Here is a 25824-nt window from a genome sequence, read left to right on the forward strand (position 1 = left end):
TTATTTAATATTCACCGCGCATAGCAATTATTATTTCAATCATATCCATGGGGTCACAATTACATTTTAGCAAGCTTTACAAACAAACATAACAAGATAACGAATACTCGTGATTTACAATAATTATTTGACTAATGAAAATGTGCCAGTGATTGGTGAATATAATAATATTATTAAATAACAAATATAATCATGCTCACCAAACCGGTTAGATATAGAATATATAAGCAGCATTGATAGGGATGGGAAAGTAAATCGACGGCATCCATGTTGTTCTTTATATGTATATCTGAATTTATTGCCACCGCATGACCATTTGTGATAAATGTCGCCAAGATAGAAAAATACAGTCAGACAGTGGTAACTGAGGCACTAAATGACCACAAGGATGCCCTAAAACCAGCTGAATTGACGAACTTAGGATAAATAAAGTTAGGTGGGTGTACCTACGTGGCAGCGAAGAACTAGGGATCGAGGATCGTGAAAGAAGCTGGGGGTTGCATACATCTAGCTGTGGAACGACCCCTGGTGATGATTATTACTACATGTGTACCAAATTTCAGGTACTAATACGTTATAGGTAATAATAGAAAAATCGTTTGAAACAATAGGTATATGTACATACACCAACAGAGAGCGATATTTTGAGATCGGGTATGCTCTTCAAAACCAAATAAGTTGAAATCATAAGGGGTATTTTGAAATACGTACTTATAACATTGGCATGCTGGATTTTCCAATTTTTAAATACATTATATCCACGGAATACTCACGAAATATTTTAAAGACAAATAAATGAAGTGTTCCTGATAAAATTAATTCCTTTCATTAGTTGTTATTCCCACACCACACCACATTTGATCTCATAAGTAGCAGTTCCAGAAAATTAATAGGTATTTACTCATTCTTTGGATACTTAATAATATCATATGAATAGTTTGTAATAATTAAGCATCTACGAACCGCGCGCTACTGGTCACTGGTATAGGTACCTAACACATAGAGCCCAACACAAATCAAGTAGTAAAATATACAGAAAATTATTTACAAGATATTCAAAGCGGACGAAAGCGGTCCTATTCACTGTGGATTGAGTAAATACTTTACGTACTATTTTATTTATAATAGTGATTACTGATTACCATCAAAGAATTAAAAAGACATTGTCTCAAAAAGAAAAAAAGGTACAAGTCGGTTATCCTGGATACGGCAGCAAACACATTTTGAAAATAGCCGATATATTGGATTATTTGTTAGGATAACCTAACCTAACCTGACTTAACCTAACCTAAACTAACCCAAACTAACAAATAATCCATTATATCGGCTATTTTCAAAATGTGTTTGCCGCTGGATCCAGGATAAACGTATAGAACCGAAAAAAGCACATACAACAGAGCAAGGAATGTAGGTAGTACCTATTAGTATTGACAAATTATTATTGGTAGGTGGGTAATGTAATTTTCTCATTTGACGGCGGAACGAAGGCAACAAAAAAACAATAAGGAAATTTCGCGAAGGGGAAAAATTGCGCTGGAAAATTCCCATCGGGGCCTGCGGAATAGTCAATTTCCGATGATCGGTTAAGACATAGAACGGCGAGATTCAATCTATGAGAGTGAATAAAGGCTGTGTTCAAGGTGTGAAAATTGCGCGAGAGCAATTTAGAACAACGCTTTAGAAACTTTATTCAGTCGTTATAAAAAAAATGATGAGCCGCTGAAATAGTAAAAATAAAATTAATATACCTATCACTATTTCCTGTCCAATACGAAGTATGGAAGTATGTGAACATACTTTTTACGAGAGTTGATTAGGTCTATCCTATGTGCTCCCTTAATAAGACAATTATTTTCGGAACAAATGATAGTAATAAAAGTTAATTTTAGAAATGTTCAAACTATTTTTTTTAAATTTAATATCAGCTTTTATAGTTTGAATACTTTAAGAAATTCTGCTTTAAACGAACGTGCTCGTGAAATATCAACGATTTTTCAATATTTTTGTAAAATGAGAAAGCGAAATTGAGCATTTCAATCTGAGTAACTTTAAGGGAGTTTTAAAAGTTATCCGTATTTCAATATACAACTACACACATCGATTATATATTTCTTATAAACAAAATACCAAAAGTGATACAGGTGTGAGACAATATTAAAAAAAAAATTTAAAGTAGTAAGTAACCCTATATTTTTTACTTAAATAACATAAACGTACATTTTGTATTTATTTTCTTGGAGATCTTTTTATTAAAAAACATTTAACAAGTGTACGTAAATGCATGTAAGTACCTACAATATGTGGCTGCATTTTCACTTTGCGTTTATGTATGCAGAAAAATGATATCGAAGTAGATAAACTAAAAAAATAAAAAATGCATTCTTGATCAATATTTGGACATATGAGAAGAAGACTTTTATTTCAGTATTTAGGTAGGTACTCTAAGCCGCTCAATACCACCAAAATAATTAAAGATCACATTCACATGCTCACAGGCCTACCCTGAAAAGCTGAATTGGTTAAGCTATAAGAAAAACTGTGGCATTAACAAATGCCACCTGTTAGACGTCTGCAATCTGATGGTGCTGCTTTACGGTAGCGTACTGAGCTACTAACTAAAAGAGAGAATCGGATTCTAGGTAGTATGACAATGTCCGAATAGAGGAAGTGAGTATACCGGACTATACAGGCAGGTCATCTGAGGTGAAGATGTGATGTCCGACTTGGCACAGCTTCGTGCTATAGCTGGTAAATGGACAAATACCCGCTAACTAAAAATCCCCAGACATTAACCCCAGTATAAAAATAAAAAATCTCAATGTACGACTAAATACATGTTTTAAGATGAATTTGACATTGAAGTTAAATTCCCTCCACCAAACCCGCCCCGCACCACACTCGGTCTTAATCGAGAGTATCACGGGACCCGTCAATTGGTGATGTGAAGCATCTAAAAATTGGCCTGGGAGTGTCCTGGGAGAAGGTGCCCAAGACTTAGGTTGCTACGCTCAGAGTGAGCTCTGACTGAGTTTACTGAGTTTACTCTAATTCAAAGTGCCAGGGAGAGAAAAAGCACATAGAAATTACTTAAAAGAAAATGAAGCTACTTATTTATTATATCAAAGAACGAAGCTAATCATACAGGCAGCAAAATTTATGTGAAGAGATCTTCACGCCCGTAGTAAGACGCCGCAAATTTTTTGAATGCAAGATAGTTGGCCTTAGTAGCAACCAGGTCGGACGGGCCGATGGGTCCAACAACTGGTTGGACCGACCTGAGCATCTCCTCCCGTTCGGAGCACATACTCAGACACTCCCACAGGATGTGATTGGCATCCTGTATTTCCCCTCCGCATGGACATGTCGGACGGCTTGCAAGTCCAAGCTCAAAGAGCCTGCCAGCGAAACCACCATGGCCAGTCACAAATTGACTGGTGTAATGGTCTGGAGTCAAATACTTGGTTATCTCCATTCGCCACTGTATGTCTGGAAAAAACGCGTATGTGAGCCGGCCCTTAGTAGATTCGTCCCACTTTCGCTGCCAGGTCTTAATGGCCGCGTCAAGCGACATGAGTCTAATTTTGCGCTTCAATAGTGCTAATCCCTCGCCGGCTTGTCGAGGGGGGGGGACGAGATGAAAATCACCAACGTCAGCCTCCTCACCTTTGAGGAGCAGCATTGAAGCGCCGCTGACCTGAATGTGCAGGTCAAGTGGGAGAATACCGGCCAGGACCGGGAGCGCGTCAGTTGAGGTTGTACGGTAGGCCTTGGTAATGGACAGGAGCACGCTGCGCTGTCCTCTTAAAAGAGAGGCTCTAAGTTTGACACTCTTGGGAATGCGCGGGCACCAAGCGCTGGCGCCGTAAGCCGCGATTCCCATAAAAATGGCGCCGTAGGCGATCTTGAGCGCCCTTACTCTTAAGCCCCATCCTTCACCAGCCATGCGGCCGACCCTCTGGAAGGCCACCCCAGCCTTGTGGACTTGGGTTTCGGCATGGTGTTGGAAATTTAGCATGGTGTCCATCTTGACGCCTAGATAGGTGACGATCTTCGACACTTTCACTCTCGTGTCACTGAATCGGACTGTGGGTGGTCTCGAGCAGTTCAGTCGTCTCGGTCCTTTGAGGACAATGGCTTCTGTCTTGGAAGGTGCGAATGATAGTCTATTTAGTTTACCCCAAGCCTCAATTGATGCTAAGGCTTCGCCAACAGTGCTCTCAATCTTCGCCCTGCTGTCGGCCTCGACCAACAGCAGCGCATCGTCTGCGTAGGCAATGACAGTACAGTCGGTTGGAAGCGGAATTCTAAGGAGATCGTCGAAGAGTACGTTCCAGAGAAGGGGCCCGAGGACTGAGCCCTGGGGACATCCCATGCTGGTGTTTCTCTCTATTGTTGTTGATCCAACTCGAAACTCGATCGATCTATTCGTGAAGTAACTTTGAATCGACGCGAACAAATTTCCTGGTAGTCTCTTCAGCCGAAGCTTTCGAAGTATAAGAGGCCAGGACGCACTATCAAACGCACCTGCAATGTCCAGGAAAACTCCTAGGACGTATTTACGGCGAGAATTTTCAGAGATGGCAATCACGTTCCTAATGGCGTCGACTGTTGATTTGCCTCTTCTGAATCCAAATTGCTTATCGGAAAGCGGCGAGTGTGTCTCCAGGTGGGCTTCAATCCTGTGGCACAGTAGCTTCTCCAGCACTTTGCCCAGGGCGGGCAGGAGTGTTAGAGGGCGGTAGGCTTTGGGGCTTGACGGTTCTCGGCTGCCAGCTTTGGGGATTACCTTAAGTAAGCCCCTCTTCCAGCAGTCGGGGAACGTGCCGCTTCTGATGCAGTCACTGAAGAGGGCTGTAATCTCTGGCGCGGCGATGGCCCATGTGCGTTTGACAAGTAAGTTGTCAATGCAGTCCGGGCCCGGGGCCTTGCCAGCAGTCAACGTGCGCATGATTTGGTTGATCTCCTGTTCGGAAGGCAACGATGAATGATCCGTGTCGATTGGAAGAGAAGCCTCAAAGCGGGTCGTCCTCATGGCGTCATCATCCCTGGACTCATCATCCAGAGGGATGAGAGCCTCGAGTAGGACCGCAGCCGTTTCAGACTCGGTACTGGTGAATCCGCCACCCGGTTTCTCGATGCCGCACAGGAGGCTCGTCGGTCTGAGTCCCAGCCTCAATGCACGGCATGGAGGACCCCAGGGGTCCGAACCTCCCTCAATGGTAACGAAATTACGCCAGTAGTCTTTCTTGGCTTGAGTGATTGCTTTCTTGTATTCCGTTCGGGTGAATTTGGCCATGGTTGCAAGGGGATCGATGGAGGCAGGTGGTTGCTTGCGCAGGCGTGCACGTTGATGGACCTTGCGCGCTTTTCTGAAAAGATCACGCAGGCGCGAAACATGCTGCGTCCACCACGGCGACTGGCTTGGTGGCTTGGGCTTGCAGCGTCCGAGTGAAGCTTCGGCTGATCCGGTGATGTCTGCAGTCAGTCGTGAGGCGGCCGAGTGTACGTCTGGAAATCGGATTCTGGATGTCCTGTCAAGCTTTTTGGAAAGCGCCTCTTCAAACTTTTCCCAATTCCCGTCGCGGGTTCTAAACCGCGCGGGCGGAGTTGGGGAAACGTCAGAGCCGCCATCGTGCGAGGAGACAGAGGCCAGCTCAAAAGTGATCAACCGGTGATCACTCATGGAAGCGCTCTCATGGACTCTCCAGCCGCTGATTCGTCTCGCAACGGATGAATTTGACAATATAAAAAATAACAACACGTATTCTCGTGAGCAGATACAACAGCCTTCGGTGATTTAAGTTATCACAAAGAGACGCTTTACGTGGCTGAGACACGTATTCCGGATGCCGCCAAAGAGTGCGGCACTTCGTACCCTTGTGGCACAGCCTCAAAGGTTCCGTCGCCGTGGCCGGCCCTCCCTCGCCCTGCAGCGGTACTACAAGAGCGACCTACGTGCTGCAGGTCTGACATGGCGGGAGGCGCAAGAGTTGGCGATTGACCGAGGGAAGTGGCGCCAACTTGTGCTTGCCCTATGCCCCAATGTTGGGACGTGACAGGGTGGAAGAAGAAGAAGAAGATTCTAGAAAGTGCAATGTCGAGTACATTATGCTCCGCCTCCACTCCTTACGACCATGAAAAAGGAAGAAAAACTCAAAGCACATAAACGTGTGTAATAAGCTAAGGTATGGTGTCTCCAGCAGTGGATGAAAAATGGTTAATAGTTGAGTTATTATTATTTTTAATGTGTAAAAAAAAGTAAAAAAAATGCCACAGTTTAGGAGAGCTGTCGTTCAGAATCATTGCGTTGGCGATGTTGAAATATTACCAACTTGAAAGTATGAATGGCCATATCCATTAGTACCGACAATATAAAGTGAGTAAGTAGGTATATCTACTCGAAAAAAGTGCCATAAATAAAAAAAGAGTTCTCGTAATTTACAGCAAAAAAACAAAAGTTCCAGACCGCAAGACTTATGATTACAAACGACAACCACTTTATCAACGTTATAAATAATCTTTGGCCAACAATACGCGGCCGAGGACAGCCTTTTCGAGGATTTAAAAACGAAAGGACGAATCGTGGTAAATTAAGAAAGTATTAACTGTACCGCGTTGTCTAAATGGGAGACATTTAATGGAAAGTACGGAACAAGGAGGAACCGTAGAAAATATAAACAAAATTGTTTTCTTTTTCTCTTGAGAAAAAAAAATGTTTCAGAGTTTAAGTTTCTCAAAAACATAAGTAGGTACTTTAATAAATAAATTAAATATTATTTATCATTGTGGCGATACTTTACCTTACTTAGTCCAGTCTTAAATATGTGCATTTAAACGCATTCGCACAAGTAACATGCTTTTGTTTAGTAAAAAAACATAATTTTCAACTAAATAAAAAGCCATGCAACTGTTGCATACTGACGAGGAAAATTTCTTCAAACCCACTTTAGGATCTTAATCTAATTACATAATATTGGTATCAATATAAAACCGTTTCACAGTATTAGCTAGATGAATTAATTAATTAATACTAACATGTTATTTATATGTATGTAGTATAGTAATATATTTCGTGGATGTATCTATAGTCTATGACTGTGTGTATATATTATATAATGCGCTATTGGTTTTAAAGTCGGTTATATCAAAGAATATTTATTTCGGATATACCTAATCATGACATTACATTCAGGACCGAATAAAGAATATCGCATAATAAAATGGTATAAATACGTCAAAATTATAAGAAACCTGTGTTTAAAGTTGTGCAAAATATACAAATAGTGGCTGATAGATAAAACTGGTATTGTATCCAACCTCCAATTTTAGTTATATTTGATTGAAAACAGGATCTGGAATTGACAGTTATTAAACTTACAAGAACCAGTGGCTCTAACCTAAACACAAGGCGGCTATCGACGGTAGTTTAACATATTTATGTATTAATAGGTTAATTATTGCAATAAGTAACCGTCTAAACCAGGGGTAGTCAACTTTTTTATACCTACCGCCCACTTTTGTATCTCTGTTAGTAGTAAATTTTTCTAACCGCCCTCCGGTTCCACAGTAATGGTGATTTATAAAATAAGGAAGTAACTTTACTTTTTAAAATTTATAAACTAGAGTTACAGGTTACAGCAAGTTAAAGCATATAATAATAATTACTTACCAAATACTTTATGTCCGACTTTCGCTAAGTTTGGCAGAATAAATCTTTATAAAACAACTTATGTAGTTAAATCTATCTTTTTATTTATACTTTACATACATAGAAGCATGAAGTCTGATGAAAATCCATTTAATTAATTAAATTATTAATGAGATTCCTGAGGCTGATGCTGAGAAACTAAATACTGGATAGCTGGCTCAATTTTTGTGAGGAACAAACGAAAGTCTCCTCTTTCGAAAATATTCAGGCGGTTTTTAAAACCCTTACTCCCCAGCATCAAAGCTGGAAAGCCCACTAGCGGGCGGTAGGGACCAGGTTGACTACCCCTGGCTCTGAACTGTCAAAAAGTGCTATGTTTTAACAGCCCCTCTCTTGGCTATGTTAACGTTTAGAGCGAGGCGGACAGTTTTGATAGTTTAGACGGAATAGAATAGACTTACAGAATCATCAAAATTATCAATAAGAAAAAAAGTGGATGTAACTATCATTAAAACCAATAGACTCACATCAGGATAAATATGACATTTGTTCATTAATAAAATTATTAAATCATTTAAATTTACACTACACGTTTTTATAGTAATTTATATGTAATCTAATACATACCAAAGTCTTACTTAATCTTAATCCTAAACTGTATTCAACTGAAAAAATCACGTTGCTGGTCAGCTGAATACATGAGACAGGCATATAACGATGTAATGTTTTGGGTACTACTCAGGTATCCACTGGAATGTAAGAAATATTTTTTATAGGGGACAGACAGCTTGCTCAAAACGTGATTTTTAAGGTGATTCATCAGTGAAACAGAAAATAATTATCAACCATAGGCGCGACGAAATTTTGCACTCGCTCCCATTCGGAGACAGAATGTAGAGCTGGAAACATGTCATTTTGCTACGTGATTCACGGCCGTAATAATTCTTAAATCGTGTAAAGATGACTTAAAACGTTACCCATTTACTTTAAAAAGAAAACATGTCAATGAATAGATTATTATCGTTACTGATAAAACAATAAGCAAAACATTAAATGGACCCATGTTGGATTTATAAGACAAATTATATTTGGTTTGACATGCCTCATTTGCATCCGCGACCCGCAATCCACGCATCGCCTAGCGACGATCTTTTTAGACCGTGTCTCAACTAAGGCATGGCCAAACCGTTCGTGAGTTGTTTGTCTCTCGCTATTTTAATCGTCACGCCAAAGAGTCATACCATCAGTCACCCACAATTAAAAGGAATTCCCGGGATGAGGTATCAGTAGTTAAGTGCGATAAAAAAAACATGAGAAATAAATATTACATCGATCTAAAGAACATAAACTTTTCAATTTATTGAAATATTTCAGTACAAGAATCACGTAGCCTTCGGGAATGAAAGGTTAATAATTTTGTTCAAAGATCACTCCACTTGATTCCGAAGAAAACTTATTAAAAGTTGGGTTATTCGGCAGAGAGATAAACGATTTTTAACAATTAAAAGATTTTTTCGATTAAAATCTCGTTGTGGCGGTTCAAAAGGGAGAGATGAAACATTTTCGTTTCGAGTGAATGTTTCAATTTGAAAGACGTTTTCAATTTTACTATTTCGAGCGCCAATTATTGAGGAGATGGGCAAGGTCAGTGTTCGATATGGAAACATAATGAAAATATAATAGGTACATATTGAGTTACAAGAAAAAATACAAATAACTCAATAAAAACGGCACAATCGCTGTTTTCACTCCAAGACACTGGATTACGAGAATATTATGACATCTACACTATAATATATGTTAACAGATTTTTAAATGTATTTTTTTTCAATCCATCAAATTAAAAAATATAAAATTATTATTTTCACTTGAAAAACAGAGCAAATTGATGGACAAATCTTAACGTTTTTTACATGGATAGTTGGCTAGCCATCCGTTCAAACTCACAGATCAAATAGTGGGCTTTCTAACTACAGATTTACCGTTTGAGCGTTAATTGACAGATATAACGTATTTAAAGAATGTTTTTCACTTTGAGTTTTTTTATTAAAAACTAAATAAATGTATAAACAACAAGACTGAGAACGTCCGTTTCGTTTAAATTACATAATTTTCAAAAGCCTCAAAAACATATCTACATAATTTATTTACTTATTAAAAAATGTCACTTTCCGGAGGAGTGGTCTAGCCAACAACAACTAGTTCACATAACGGATAATAAATAGAATTCCGATAGACTATAATTAATAGTCTATATACCAATACAGTGAATTTTGACGCAGTGTTTTGAATGTGTGAGTGTCATACGAAAATGGACCGCGCATTAGACTGCAATAATGTGTGTAATACACCGATATTAAATGAGCGTCAATGCATACATTGAGAGCAGTTGTCAGTATTCGACGAATGACGTATTTTTGACACGTGTTTAAATTTATCCCGTATTCTTCCTTACTCGAGATCGGTAACCTGCTTCCCCTGTTAGGTATTTCCGTTCCCATTATTTTTCATATTATGACCTGGCTATTGTTAATTTGACATTCTCTGACTTTTCAAGGTGTTCAAGAAAATTAGATCGCAAATAAAGATCAACAAATTGATGGTTGGACAGATTTGAGTAACTCTTCCAATTCAACCGAATGTGGAGACACTCCTAAAGGATGTGATTAGCTTAACTTATCCCTCATATAAATTTGCATTGTTTATTAATTATATAATGTAGGGCGTCGCCCGTATCCACAGCATTATACACTGAAGCATAAAAATCGTCAAGTAAACGGACCGGAAATAAATTTTAAATACCGAAATAATAAACGTGTGACTAAAAACTTTGTGGCGTCACTCCGTGTACATCTCCGACCACTGGATGATGAACGAGTTTGCGGTGGAAAGAGTTGGGATGTGATCGAATTCGAATTAATCTAAAACAGTGGAAGTAGCTACTAGTGTAGTATTCTCTGACTTGTACGTCGATCAGTTTCAGTTGTCTGGTGGATCCTTGTAAATGCAATACGATTGGGAAACCCGACTGGACTCGTCGGTAAAAAGAAACCTATCCGCAATAAAATACAGTTAAACAAATAGAAGCGCATTACATATTATTATCTCGGTTTATTTTTAAACGTTCACATTAAATTTAACTATTTTTATTATTCAACGAATAATTCACAAGATTTAAGAATGTAGCGTTATTTTTATTAAACATACATTATTTGAAAACATTTCTGAGAAATATATAACCAATAGACAAATCTTTTTTTTTAACTTGAAAAAAATACGACACCCAGCAGTAATTGAACCTGTGTCTCCTATTTGCGACAATTTTTAACTAATGGTTCTTACAATACTCTCTGAAGCGCTTTCTAAATTGAGATACTATTGGCAATCGGCCTTTATATTTAAAATTAAAGTACATATTATGTATTAATAATTATCTTACCATCTAGTCCATACTTGACCTTGCTAATAATTTAATCAACTATTTTTTTTATTCAACGAATAATTCACAAGATTTAAGAATGTAACATTCTTTTTATTGAACACGCATAATTTGAAAACACTTTTGAGAAACATATAACCCAGCAGGTTGGAGCCTGCATCTCTCGGGATTCGTGCCCACGCGCATTGACCACAATGCTATAGGCATCTTATCTAACTACGATAAATTTTAACTAATGGTTCTTACAATACTCTCAGTAGCTCTCTTCTATTCTATTGGTTATATATTTCACATAAGTGTTTTCAAATTATTTTACAAAAGTCAAAAAGAATATAATATGTATGAACGATTACGTAGTAGGTACATATTAACAAAATATTATTTATTACATTAGCGTTGTAAGAAATACGTAAAATATATTACTGAATGCATTACTTTGCTGCGGAATTAGTTTTCGCGACATACCCTGTTTAAATTGTTTTAGCTTTTTCATTTGATTACAACTTGCAAAGATTGTTTTGCTTTCCACACTTTTATCGCTCTCTATATATACTTGCATCGTCATTTAAAGTAAATAAAATTTATCATTGCGAAAAATATGGTCGAATTCATCGAATTATGCAGCTTTTTTGCGGTAAGCACTACGTTGTGTTTAATTCCAGAGTAATTATTTAGAGTAGAGTGACTACTGAAGAAGCATAGATGTTTGGTTTGCGGTTTACCAAAAACCGGAGTGGGTTAAGTACAATTACTGAACGTTCGATTAACGGAGCGGTTACGTTATCACGTTGCTTCCACGCTATCCTCACGGGCATTAGATTCGCTCTCCCGATAGACTTGAACCTACTTCCGCTGCACAATTTTCCGCTGCCATTGTTTCCGGATATACTTCGCCGTAACTAATTTAACGGAATTGCGATCTTCCTATCTATAATAGAGCCATTATAAGTTATTGTCAGCTCTTCAAGAATACAATTGATAATATATATTAGTTATTCAACTTTATTCGACCCAGACGAAACATACATCATATTATGTAAATTAATAAATTGTTAATCCTATTTCACTTTAATCATTATTTGCCTTCTATTAAAGGGAGAAAAAGCAGAGGCAGATAGTAAGCACAAAACAAATAAAAAGTGTAAACCCTGGGGATGCTATCAAAAGTGTGTAAGTCGATAATTTAAGTTTTTAGAGTTAATTAATAATTTATTAGTTAAATATTATGCAATTAAATCAAGGCGGCTCTCGCGGTGCAGTGGGTAAGGCGCTGGCCTTCCACCCGAGAGTTCTGGGTTCGATTCCCGGTCATGACAAAAACATGCATGTGTTTTTCTCAAAGCTTGGGTGTTTGTGATTGTTGAAAATTACTAACAACCACCTTGTACGAAAAAGCAAGGACATGGTTATTAATAATTCTTAAAAAAAAAAAAAAAATTAAATCATACATCACTTTGGATATTTTATAGATAGAATAATATTTTGTATCTAATATAGGTTGGTTTAGGTAGGGCTTAATGAATTTAAAAAAAGAACTAACAATATATTGTGTAATATTTATTCTTAATCCAACGAAAATAAATAAGTATGATTGAAAAGGTGTGCACAATTTTGTCGTATCGCCCAAAATATACCAAAACTATTATGGTTTAGTTTAAGCAGTATTTAATTGATTTTTAAAAACTAACCAACACAATCTGTATATATTGTAGTCTTCATTTTCCGACCGTGTCTGATCCTAATAAGATCATATGGGCTTCCACAGAGTGGAGGTTTGTAATAACAGATTTTGCCTTTACGAGAAATGGATGACAGCCACTTGCTCAACCTATTAGGTCCATAATCTGACTCAAGACTCATACACTAATTGAATACAATATGTGTACATTGCCAGAATCAGGTTTCGAACCTTGGACCCACGACACTATAGGCAGACGCTTAAGGTTATACCTCAGTTAATGCACGGTCTAAAACGATCGTGGCTAGGCGATGCGCAGATTGCGGGTCGCGGGTGCAAATGACGCATGTCAAACGAAATATAATTTGCCATATAAATCCAACATGTGTCCATTTAATGTTCTGTTTATTGATGTTGTGCATATATGACGGGTGGTGGTGGGCACTTTAACTGTTCTATCAGTAACAATAATAATATATTCATTGACATGTTTTCTTTTTAAAGTAAATGGGTAACGTTTTTAGTCATCTTTACACGATTTAAGAATTAATACGCCCGTAGCCATACGAAACAAATTGACATGCTTCCAGCTCGACGTTCTCTCTCCGAATGGCAGCGAGTCCAAAATTTCGTCGCGCCTATAGTTGAAAATTATTTGCCGTTTCACTGATGTATCACCTTAAGCCGCGCTGAAACACTGTTTAGTTTTAGTTCAATAAAAACAAATACGTATGACTAACAAAGTTTAATGTGCACTATTTATGGAGAATTTTAATAGCCTACCTCCACCCTTTACTACTGCTACCGAGCGATATGAAATCCAGCATATAAATGTTTACTTTTATGTTGAAGATATTTTATTAACATTTGAATTACAATAACAAAATACTGTCGTAAAATAATTTCTTCGATCTTATTATGAAAACAATAAATACATTGCTGGTTCCAGACCGTGTGAATAAGTAATTCAATTTAAATAAAGTTCATGCAATTTGCCGAACCAACTAAAGGTACGTTAAGGCGCTTATCGAAAATTGTAAATTGTGGAGCCGTTCATTGGATAAATCGATTAATTATTTCTGCTCCATTTCATACACGATTTCCAATTTCGAACGATGTTCCCGCGCAATAAATAAATTATTTGATGAAGTGCAATAAGGCATTGCTGCATTATTCATAAACGTATAAATAGTTTTTTTTGAAAGTGCATTAGTAGGATGGTATTCGAATTTGTAGTACGGTAATCATTGTCACTATGTTTCAGCAGAAGTCCTAATTCCCCTTCGTATAAAATGTTAGCTCCAGCTTCCTCGGCAGCTCTGAAATCTGGAGCTAACATTTTGGCGCCGCACGTTGGGCGCCAAAATGTCCTCCAATTCGATCTCCAGAGCTAGCTGACTGTCACAAGGTGGCGGTCTTTTCCTACACGGTTTAACCACCGCAGTTTCTTATTTTTTAATATCCGTGATGTTGTAAATAGTAGTTCAATAGATCGCCATTCAGCATAAACCATGTCAACCATAAATGATGAATTTATGTATTTACAATACAAGCCCACTTTACCACTGTATTGTAAGCTTTCAGTTAACATCTGAATTCCTCTCCATCTACGATGGCAATCACCCAGTGGCGAATTGTGGATGTAGGCCGTTAAGATCTGACATAAATAGTGCACACTTAACTTTATCAGCCAAAGGTATTTATTTTTATTGAACTAAGACTACAATATGTAAAAAGTGTTTTTTTTTTAATTCAATAAAACCCTACCTAATCGAAGCCATAGTAGATAATAGTCAAAAAATATTCGATTATATATATAAAATATATAACTTATGCTATTAAACTATAAATAATTTTAGATATGTTATAGAAAGAAGGATATTTTTATCGATTATGGTTCGGTTAGGCAGGGCTTACGGCTAAACTTCAGTTGAGGCATGGTCTAAAAAGATCGTGACTAGGCGATGCGCGGATTGTGCAAATGACGCGAGCCGAACGAAATATAATTTGTCATAAAAAATCAACACGCATCCATTTAATGTTATGATATTGTAATATTAGTACTTAATAATAATAGTATATTCAGTGACATGTTTCTTTTCAAGTAAATTGGTAACGTTTTTTAGTCATCTTTACACGATTTAATAATATATTCCTCGGACGCCATCACAAAACCTCGGCTGCCGGTCTCCGATTGGCGACCAGTGAAAAATTTCGTCCCACCTACCGTTGAAAATTATTTGCCGTTTCACTTATGTATGCTCTTAATGAATTTTATAAAACTAAACCAACACCGTCTGCAATATGTACTTATTCTGAATTCAACGAAATACATATAAAAAAATATGCAATATTTTGTCGGATCGCACATAGCATACCTAAACTATTATGGTTCGGTTTAGGCAGGGTTTAATTGAATTTGAAAAACTAACCACCACCATCTGAAAACTGTATTCTTAGTTAAATGAAAACAAATAAACTACTGACGAAGTTTAGTGTGCACTATTTATGTCGAATCTTAACAGCCTACCTCCATCCCTCGCCACTGCAAGCACCCGTGACATACAACCACATCTTAATAAAGATAAAAAATACCAGTGTCTCTTATTTATTCAATTTCGGCTGCGGAGTTTTCTCAACTTTAGCTGGTGGTAATACTAAAATAATATATTTTATTATGCCGCTACTCTACGAAGAGTTACTTATAACTGTATTTATAAAACGTACTTATAAAAGTTACGTGTCCCATCTGCATCTACATAATTATTATATATTCTCGTCCTTTTGACTAAATGAAGTAAGCTCTTAGACGCATATTCGTAATGAATGAGATAATAATTAGTTTAGGCGAACAGCGTCTCCGTCAATAAATCGTGCGTAATGAAATTAGCTAAGGACTTAATTTCCTCCGTTTTTTCTCTCTTTTTGTGAAGCAGGATTTCGGCTTATTTGATTTCGTTTCATTAAGGACCCGGCTTACCTTTTACGCACTTTTTTATATAAGTAATTAATGTTTTTTACAGTTAATTATTCCCGATAGAATTCGATTCAAGTTTATTTCAGGTACATGGAATGATAATTGTTTTTAATCAAAGTCGACACGTTCATGGAACGAGACACAATTTAATTGGTAGACATTATTGAATAATAACTTGTATGAAATAATTTTCGAGACGAATATTCGCCAAAATGAATATAGCTACTAGGAAATTCAACACCGAACAGAATTGAAGGGTAAATTATAAAAACAATACATGTCAGAACTGAAAAAATTTACAGGAAAGCAAAAAAAAAGTTAATAGAATCTCTTCTTTGTGAATTGTGATTGTTTTTCTTTTGATGTGATACTACACAATACATAATATGTGCTTATTTTTCAATTAGAAATAATAATCATTAGAACTTTTGAAGTGAATGATGAACGAGCCTTGAACATCTTTGAAAGAAAAATTCTCCGCCGTATATATGGACCGATCAGGGATGGCACCAATTGGAGGAGAAGATATACTGCTGAGGTCTACGGGCTGTACGAAGATTGCAGCGCAGTTCAATCAATTAAGATTGGGAGACTGCGATGGCTAGGTCATGTGCACCGTATGAACGACAATGAACCGGCAAAGAGAGTGATGACCAGCAACCCAATAGGACGTAGAAGAAGAGGGAGGCCAAAGATTCGCTGGTTAGATGGAGCTGCCAGTGAAAGCAGTATTCTGGGGGTACCAAATTGGAAAGCGGCCACACTGGATAGGGGCAGGTGGAGGGAGCTGTTGGAGGAGGCCAGGACCCACACCGGGTTGTCGCGCCCCTGATGATGATGATGAGAACTTTTGAAGTCCATCAGAAAAATATGTAATAGAAAAATGTCATTTGACTTAATTATTATGATGTATTTGTAGAAACACTTTGTCAAATATTTTTTTTTTGTTGGATTAAAAGACCTTCTAACTCGTGTTATGTGCTGTTTTTAAAAGAACGGTAAATGAGATCATATAAACAATATTTAAAAAAAAAAAACAAAAAATGAGATATAAATCTCGAAAATGAAAGAAGCTGACATACTTAGTTGTTTTTGTAATTTTAAAAAACATTTTGAACCCCTGAATTTCGGGATTAGTATTCTCGATCCTAATAGAAAAATTTATACAATTTCCTTCTATGTATATGTTTAATTTTTGTCGCACTCTACTTACTAATAGGAAAGAAGTTTTATAGTTACCTATGTAAAAACTGTTATTGCTGTAATCATGAAAAAGTGATATTATGTACTATGTGATTACTGATTGGTGATTTTCTACGGAAAACGTTAAAAAGAAAAGATACAAATGCATTTTAAATATTTCTCAAAACTACCCTAGATAATCTTAAAAAACGATAAATATTTGTAGATACAGTATTGGTTTATCGGGACAATAGCCCAATGTAGAGGTAGATACTTATAGGCCGAGCTAACTTGCCCAGACATTAGTTTTTTAATAAACTTAATTTATGCACACATCTGGGATGTATAATGATGTATATAATAGGTTCCGTAATTTTTGCATAATGTAGTGAATTATATATACTTACTTACTTATAGATATTTATTTAAAAGAAATTAAATCGAAATTTATATAGATTATATATTAATATACTGTTGTAATTGAGAAACAGTCAGTTTCTTGAAGTTACATAATAGTTAGTTAATGCGGTATTTTTTAATAAAATGTATAAAAATAAATTACTATATTTTAGAACTTTTAAGTTAAGAAGCTACTGACCTATATGAAATAATCCATTTCAAGCTCCTATTATGCAAGTAGTTCAGCCATACCTTTCAGCGATTCCCTAAACCAATTGGATGGGTTTAATCATATGTTGATAACATTATTATTAAATACAGTTAGTTTATTTACATTTGGAATAGGTATTTAATTTAAAATATGTCATCGCGGTTATTACGCGAAATTGTATAGGAACTTTGGAAAACAAAATTGGACTGTGCGTGGCATTTCATTACCACTTTATAACTGATGAAGTGGAAAATGGACCCCCCCTTCTACCATACGATTTTTTTTTCAAAAAATAAACGATGGTATTATGTCATGATGAATAAGTATTTTATAGAAGGGCAACAAATGCCAGAAAATGAATTTAAAAGTATCTACCATTATTTTTGTGTTCCCTGTATCTACCATTATCAAAAGTAAGTATTTTCTACCATTAGCGCTACAAAGGATCGTAGAGTCTCTTGGACCAAAACAGAACAACAAATAATGTAATAATAATTAAGAAAATGAGCGTAAAATGACTTCTAATGGTGATGAGCAGAAGAAGACTTATTTTAAACTGGTCTTTTTAAGTCTTAAGTACCGATTAAGGAAAATTGTTATGAAGGAAAGTGAAGTAATTAAGAAGTAAAATATAAAATATATCTGGCACGACGAAACGAAAGTATCCAAGAAAGAATAGGTGGGTATTAAGTTAACTTAAAATTAAATGGCGTAATACATTTATAGATCAAGAGATTTTTTCGAGAAAGTTAGATTAGTTAGCTTTAAACTGTTTTCTGAAATGTGTACGCAGTGGGTAGAATAAAGATTAATTTTAAACACTGAAAAGAAAACGAATTAAATGGTTTTGAAATAAAGCTTTTTTGTTAATTCTACGATATTTGATTTCTTTGTATTGACAGGTGTTTCTGGTTTCAAACCCATCTTCAGAACGATATAAGAGAATCATTCCCTTATAACTGTCAACATAAATGACTCAAATTGTTTCATAACTAATATAATCAATTTCAATTAGTAAAATAAATGGAGGTAGGTACATGTTAAACTGTTCTTCTTTTTAAAATACATCGTTTGATACCGCAGTTCAGTTTATTAAATTATGTGTAGAGTTTAAAACTAAATATTTACCTTCACGCAAGAATGCAGTGGTACAACGCCTTGGTCCTGAGCGCATACTGTCAGCCAATAGTGGTCCCTTGTTTCTGTATCCAGAACAGATAGCGTTCGGATTTGTCCTGAAAAAAAAAGAAAAATATACAATTAAATTGTTATAGTTAATTCAATTAATGACATCGTTTTGTGTAAACATCATATTGTGTCAGTGTTGTGTGTCGGATATTTAGTTCACTGGAAAATTATCAAAAGCAAACAGTAAATCCGGGATTATAGAAATAACTTCAACTTATTCTACGGCTCAAATCATATTTCAAATAGTTTATCTATAATAAATAATGAATTTTCATAACAATTATTAGGATAGCTCATAACGTCGCATGTCGTGAATAGTATAACACAACGACCACGAAATAAATATGTCGTCTACATATATATCGACAAACAACATACGTGAAAAGGCGTCTTTACTCAAGTATACGCATTACGTAGGCCGCTTGGGACTTTGTCATTGATTTCCAGGAAAATTAATTTATTCCTTTTGTATCGATGTCATGGTCCATAATATTCCGATTCATAATACAACATTGCATGTGTTGCATGTGTCCTGCCCACCGAAATCTTCCAATCTAGCAAATATGTATATAATAGCTAATTACAAGGTTACAAAACGTAAGAGACAATAATATACGATAGTAAATAATCGAATTATATTAATTTTATACAATATTATACCAAATTTTCATATTTTCGAGATAAAGCAAGAATGGTACTGTGACTATGTAATCTATATATCTACTACCATCGAATTATTGTGTTTTTAAAAAGTAGATCATTATAATCATATTCCAATATAAACATGTAATTTAAAGATATTAGAAAACAATAAAATTTGGTATTTTTTGAGATGGAATTAAAACTCAAGTTAGCCTATTTTTACAATGAACGTTTCAAAGTTCACATAAACATGTTGCGAAATACATAAGTTAGTCTTACGACGTCTTGAGTTATTATTATAATCCAGGTAGTCAGTTTTTCAAATTACATCATACACAAATTGAAGTTTTAAATTGAATCTCGAAAAAAGTACAAGAAATTCCCACTTATTTTGATACAGGAATACAGGAAATTTCCCTAAGGAATTCTTATCGTGAAAATCATCCAGCTTCAGAAAAAAATACATGAAACAACTAGATATTGCATTACTTTTCGTGGAAAAAAGCTCATATTACCTAATGCCTCTCTCTTGGTTAGCAGTACGAGAAAATAATATACTGAAACTAGGGATTGTATATATTATCTCTTTTTTATGTAATTCACTTTTTTAGAAATTTATCATCTGCCACAATATATTATTATACCCAAGTAATTGAAAAGCAGTCAACTAAAAGAATCTGTATGTAGGTAATATAATTAATCCTTTAGGTATTTTTTGCATTGTATTTACTACGAATTTTGACGAAATTGACCCCCCTCCCTTCCGGGATTCAGTCGGAGCTGCATTCTAATGGATAACAAAAGTTAGCTGTATCGTTTATTTTTTTTTTATACAAATGCCCAAAATTAGCTAGGTGTGAAACATACATTTCACCTGGTTCCATATTCCGAGAAATGAAGGCTCAAGTAACCCCGGGGTGCGAGAGGATAGCAAATGAGAGCATTCAAACCAAGTCTCTAACCGAAGCGAGTAGCTCTATATAACATTTCTAATATAAAGAATAATTTTAGATTCGCCACCTCCTAGCTTCATCCTATGAGAAGAAACGTAAAAAGAAGAAGTTAAAAATAATGATAATATTTGGGTAAATTATGGTAGCGCTGATTTCATACAAATTACCTACTTACGTCTCATAATTATTATCACCATCCAGGCACTGTAGTACCAGTCACATTATTAATAAATTTTAGACAGTTATCTTCGAACCATCAATGCCTCAAGATTTACAATAGTTTGACCGCCTTAGCGTCATCAAAGAAGTAACTCAATTACGAGTTACGGTTCGAAGAATGCCGCATCAATCATCGTAAATAATCATAAACACATTATCTACCGATCCGTCACAAGTATAGTGCAACCGTGAGAGTGACCGTTCTAGTTGTGTGAGTGCGCGACCACGAAACCAGCCCACCGCGTCCGCCGTATCAACATCAAAAGTCAGTGCCTGGATTGAATCCCTGTGGAAACCCTCCCCCCCAGCATCAAAATCATATTCTTCCTACATTCTACTAAGACGCGCCGCCAGATAATATTTGAAAATCTTAAGTACGTAAATAATAAGAACATGTTTGCTCAGTGAGAGCTAGATAAATTTGGCAAATACTACAATACCAAAATCAACTACGCTAAGCTGACACATTAATCAGTCTTAAATTAAATTACCAGAGTCTGTAAGCTAGAGAATTCAGTGAGTATTCACTCTGCATAATACATACATATCGTTCATTATGTAGTAGCCTTGATAATTATATAAACACTAAAATAGCTATCAACTATCTTAATAATTTTTATAATTGTCATTGAAATACATTATTAAGCACTGTTATGTTATATGAAACTCCACAGAATAAATTATATAAAATATTATGTATTATATGAGGGATTTTGTGTTAATTCAACTATTAAAACAATGAATTTCTGCGAAACATCGCGACCGAAGAAAACCGATTTTTATGTGGCTTATTATAAAAGGTAAAATCGTTTGAGATAATGATTGAGCGTTGTTTATAATCATCATCATCAGCCGGGGCCAATCCACTGCTGGATGACGGCCTCCCCAAGCTTCTTCCAACTCTCTCGGCCCTGTGTCGTTCGCTGCCACATATTTCCGCCGAACTTTACCAGTTCGTCAATCCAGCGGCTTTTAGGGCGACCCTGTGGCCGTCCTTTCGGCGAGCAATGCGCCCCGCCCATCTCCATTTCAGCTGTTTGGCAACGTCTATTACATCGCGGACTCCTGTCTGCTTCCTAACCCACTCGTTTCTCTTACTGTCCTTTCGCGTGATGCCCAACCTACACCTCTCCATGCCTCGCTGTGTGACTCTTAGCCTTTGGACATCTCTCGTGTTGAGGGTCCACGTCTCGCAGACATACATTAGCACGGGTAGCACACACTGGTTGAACACCTTACGCTTAAGACATAATGGTAGGTCACTCTTGAAGATACTATTCAGAAATCCGAAAGCATTCCATCCCAGCTTTGTTCTTCGAGAAGTTTCATCGTGCATGCTTCCGTCTATGGGCAGCTGCTGTCAAAATTCGTTTCTATTCATTACAAGAAGTTTCAGTATGCATATAATTATAATATTACACATTATAATTATTAATATTACTAAAGTTAAAATATACAAACTATCAAAAACAGTCGATAAATTACATCTAAACGTGTATTAGCATGGAGGTTGTATTAACAGATGTATGTGTTTACGAGAGATGGATCTTAGCCATTTGATCAGCCTTTTAGGTCAATACTCTGGGTCCAAACACAAATTGAAAAACTACATGTGATTTTTTCCAGACCCGGGATTCGAATCCGAGACCCCACGAAATGTAGGCTGACACGTAACCGCTCGGTCATCGTGGACAAATAAATACAATTTACCCGTCGACATATCAGCGGTATATTAAAAAACAGAAGTTAAAACCCGGTATTTTGATTGTATAATAGTGGTTATCAGTTTGGGAGCCATACTGGAAATTTCTCGATAGTAAAGTAGCATTAATACGACAGGAAAAAGTGGTTTGCTACCGAAGGTGCAGGATTTAACAAGTCAAGTAAATTACTTAAAAATATGTTAAGTCTAATTATTCAGAGAAGGGATCAAGCGAGTGCTTAAAAATACAAAGCGGTTGCGGCGTGGCTGCATAAAGAAAATTAGAACGGTTGAAAATATAATCATAAAGAAACAGGAGGGCCCAGTAATAACAATCTCAGATTATTTTTACTGCCGCAAACCTGGGTTTCCGAGAATACAGGAATAATAAAAACCAGTCTAATTTCAGCCCATTTTAAATGTTTTATTATAAGGCGGTACTGCTGTGAAAATACAGAACAACCTCGATAATTTAAAAGACATTGCAAGAAAAAGGATACTAACATTAAAAATTAGAGTGTTGCCTTTATGATTTATTTTCGTCTTAAAATTCCACCTTTGTCTTCAATTATATTTAAGGTACCATTTAAAGAGCACATGCAACACACTCTGTTCCCACGTAAGAAATATTTGGAATATTTTAGTATAGTAAATAATGGTAGAGCCCCGCCCGAATTACAATATCGATAAGATTTTCAAAATCAGAAATCCAATATATGACGGTTAACATAGATAATTTTGAAAACATTTCTAAGAAAATATATTATAACCAATAGAAAAAATCTGCATCTCTCGGTTTTCGCGCCCATGCATATAGACCACTATGCTATACCCGCCATATTTAATTGTAACAAATTTTAACTAATGGCTCTTAATTCACTCTAAAGCGCTTTCCAAATCGAGTTACTATTGGCTATCGGCTTTTCTATTTTAAATGGTTATTTTGTATGCTATATCTCACATCTCTCTACTAATTGGCCACAACATGTGATAAAGGATTATTATCACAAATACGGTTTTATTATTGCAATATCAACACAAAAGACTGTAAAAACTTTACTGTGATTGAAATTATATACAAAGGCCGTGTTTCATTTATATAAATGTTAGTCGTAAACGCGAAATTCATTGCAACCCGCAACATCACGTTTTATGCATTTGATCGGTATCTTTTTTCTCGTTAAATGCAACTCTTGCACTTTGGGCTACCTACCGCACATAAAGTAGTTGAAAACGTGGCTTGGATGCAGGGATGTGCCAAACGAACAATGAGGGAGCTCAGTAGACAGGACTCAAGAGATACATACTACAGGACGGCATATTATATAATAATATATTAATGAATTAAACAGCACACGTTCGGAAGCTAACATGTTGTACAAATCATAAGTCAAATTATTTTGTTTTTTTTTTCAATCGATATATTTGGATAGAGCTCGTGGAGATAATAGCTAATAACTACCATTCCTTTTTAAAATATGTTAATATACCCTGCCATCATATTGTCTCGAAAAAGGATTGCAATCCACGAATCACACGATTTTCGGATCCTACCTAGTACCTACTTCTAATCCTAAGATTACATACAGAATGAGAATTTTATTTTGTGTTTGATAAATATGTATGTACTGTCATTTCCCTCCATTTTAGAAAGTGAAACATGCTGTCACTTCGCTTCGTTGTATGGATTTTCGTCTGGATTTAGGACGTGGAGGTGAACAAATAACACACCGGAATTGTTTTGGAAACGGCAAGGTGTATTTACGTTAATATATTCTAAATGGTTACATTGTTATACAAATTCTTTTCAATTTAATTTTGACGGATAGCGAGGTTAACACTGCTTACTGCGTTGCTGTCAAAAATCTTCGCCCGCTAAAACAAACGGTCGCTTGCGAGCCCTACAAATGCGGCGTTGCCATTCGTATTTTTTTATAACGGCATTCAGACAATGTTGCCGGTCAGATATTTAACATTATTTAATTATTTTCGCAATCAACCTTTATTATTTGTTGGATTTGATACCGACTCGGGCCTCTCCAGATACACAGAAACATCCCCAAATGGGGACCATTCGGGGGTGTAACAGTACATATAACCATTTACTACTAAAATGGAATTGAAACATTTTTAATATCATTTAGCAGGAATATTCTGAAGGAGTCACAAATAACTATATCAAATTTTAATATTAATGACATTTTTACGACAGTTTTAAAGTTACGTCGCTATTATTATAACGAAAGTAAAATTAATGTGTATGATAGTTTAAACAGTAAACCCACTCGTAGAAAAGGTAGCCCAAAATGAAAGCCAATTCTAAAATCCTGGAATTTTTGAGACATATTGAATTGAAATCTTGGATTGCAAACCCTAGTACATAATAAATAGTATGGTCAGACTTGCAGTGGAATTAGTGCTTATCTTTAGAATACTAGTAAAATATCAGTTAAATAATATTTTTTTTTAATCACACTATAGGTAGGCACTTAATATTTAGATCGATAAATATGACTAATGCAAAATTTTAATGTATCAAATTATTCGACCGCAATAATAAATTCCCAGCGACTCATATACCGGTAACCAACTGTTTACCTGTGTCAGCAGATCGATTGGCGATATTGAATACGGTATCGCAATGGAAAATTAGTCTAATATTCATTCCCATATTATCATATTATATTATGACTGTAATAATAAATAAAATTCACAGCTACTCGTATTTAAACCGCTGACTCGTTCAATTTAATTATGTATTGGAATATAATTTTTAGGTATTACTTTTTACTGTATAGCTTACGAATACTGATTTATAAAAATGTCACTCGAATCTAAGTACCTGGCTCGTAACTATCTCAGTACATAATATGTACTGTCATTGTATTTATATTATCGTACCGACCGTTACGCTGCAAATAAAACTCGCTCCTGCATACATCTTCGACTTCTTCATCATCTTCATCAACACCATAACCTACGACACATCGACGACTCCCAAAGTGTGGACCCACACATCGAACACTACACTAATAATACCAATTATCTTTTAAAATTAAAATAAAATCGAAAAAAAAACATTAGGTACCTACTTATCTATTTTTTTTTCGACCATGTCCGATCCTAATAGGATCATATGGGCCTCCACAGAGTAGACGTTTGTATTAACAGATTTTGTTTTTTTACGAGAAATGGATGTCAGCCACTTGCTCAACCTATTAGGTCCATAACCTGACTCACACACAAATTGAAAAAACAATATGTGTACTTGCCAGACCCACGATTAGAACCTGAGACCCACGGCGTGATACTCTAACGCTTAAGCCGCGCGGCCACCGTGGGTGTATCTTATATGTACTTATCTATATGTTATTATATCTGTAGGTAATTAATCTTAATTTTATAATCGGGTATTCAAAATTAGGCAAAGCACCAGTACGATTAATACCCTTTGGCACACCCCTGTTTTTAGCAATGTACTGTAAGTATCAACTTGTACGAGTTAAAATTATCATGATATGTCTATCTTTGGTGGATGGAGAGATTAAAATAAACGCATTATGAACAAGCTTGTTATTAAACCTGG

At 36.0% G+C, this 25824-nt stretch overlaps 1 protein-coding gene across 1 annotated transcript in view; it reads right to left on the minus strand.

Annotated features, from left to right (window-relative positions):
• LOC147064130 (fat-like cadherin-related tumor suppressor homolog) overlaps nucleotides 1-25824 on the minus strand; it is a 1128183-nt gene that overhangs the window by 120987 nt on the left and 981372 nt on the right. The window contains exon 5 of the mRNA XM_085959043.1: nucleotides 18663-18769. Within this exon, the coding sequence (XP_085815169.1) occupies nucleotides 18663-18769 (107 nt within the window). The remainder of the gene's footprint in view (nucleotides 1-18662; nucleotides 18770-25824) is intronic.

Source organism: Rhyacophila brunnea, unplaced genomic scaffold (assembly GCF_057557595.1).
Source record: "Rhyacophila brunnea isolate RB1 unplaced genomic scaffold, BYU_Rbru_1.0 scaffold_8, whole genome shotgun sequence".
Lineage (NCBI taxonomy): Eukaryota > Metazoa > Arthropoda > Insecta > Trichoptera > Rhyacophilidae > Rhyacophila > Rhyacophila brunnea.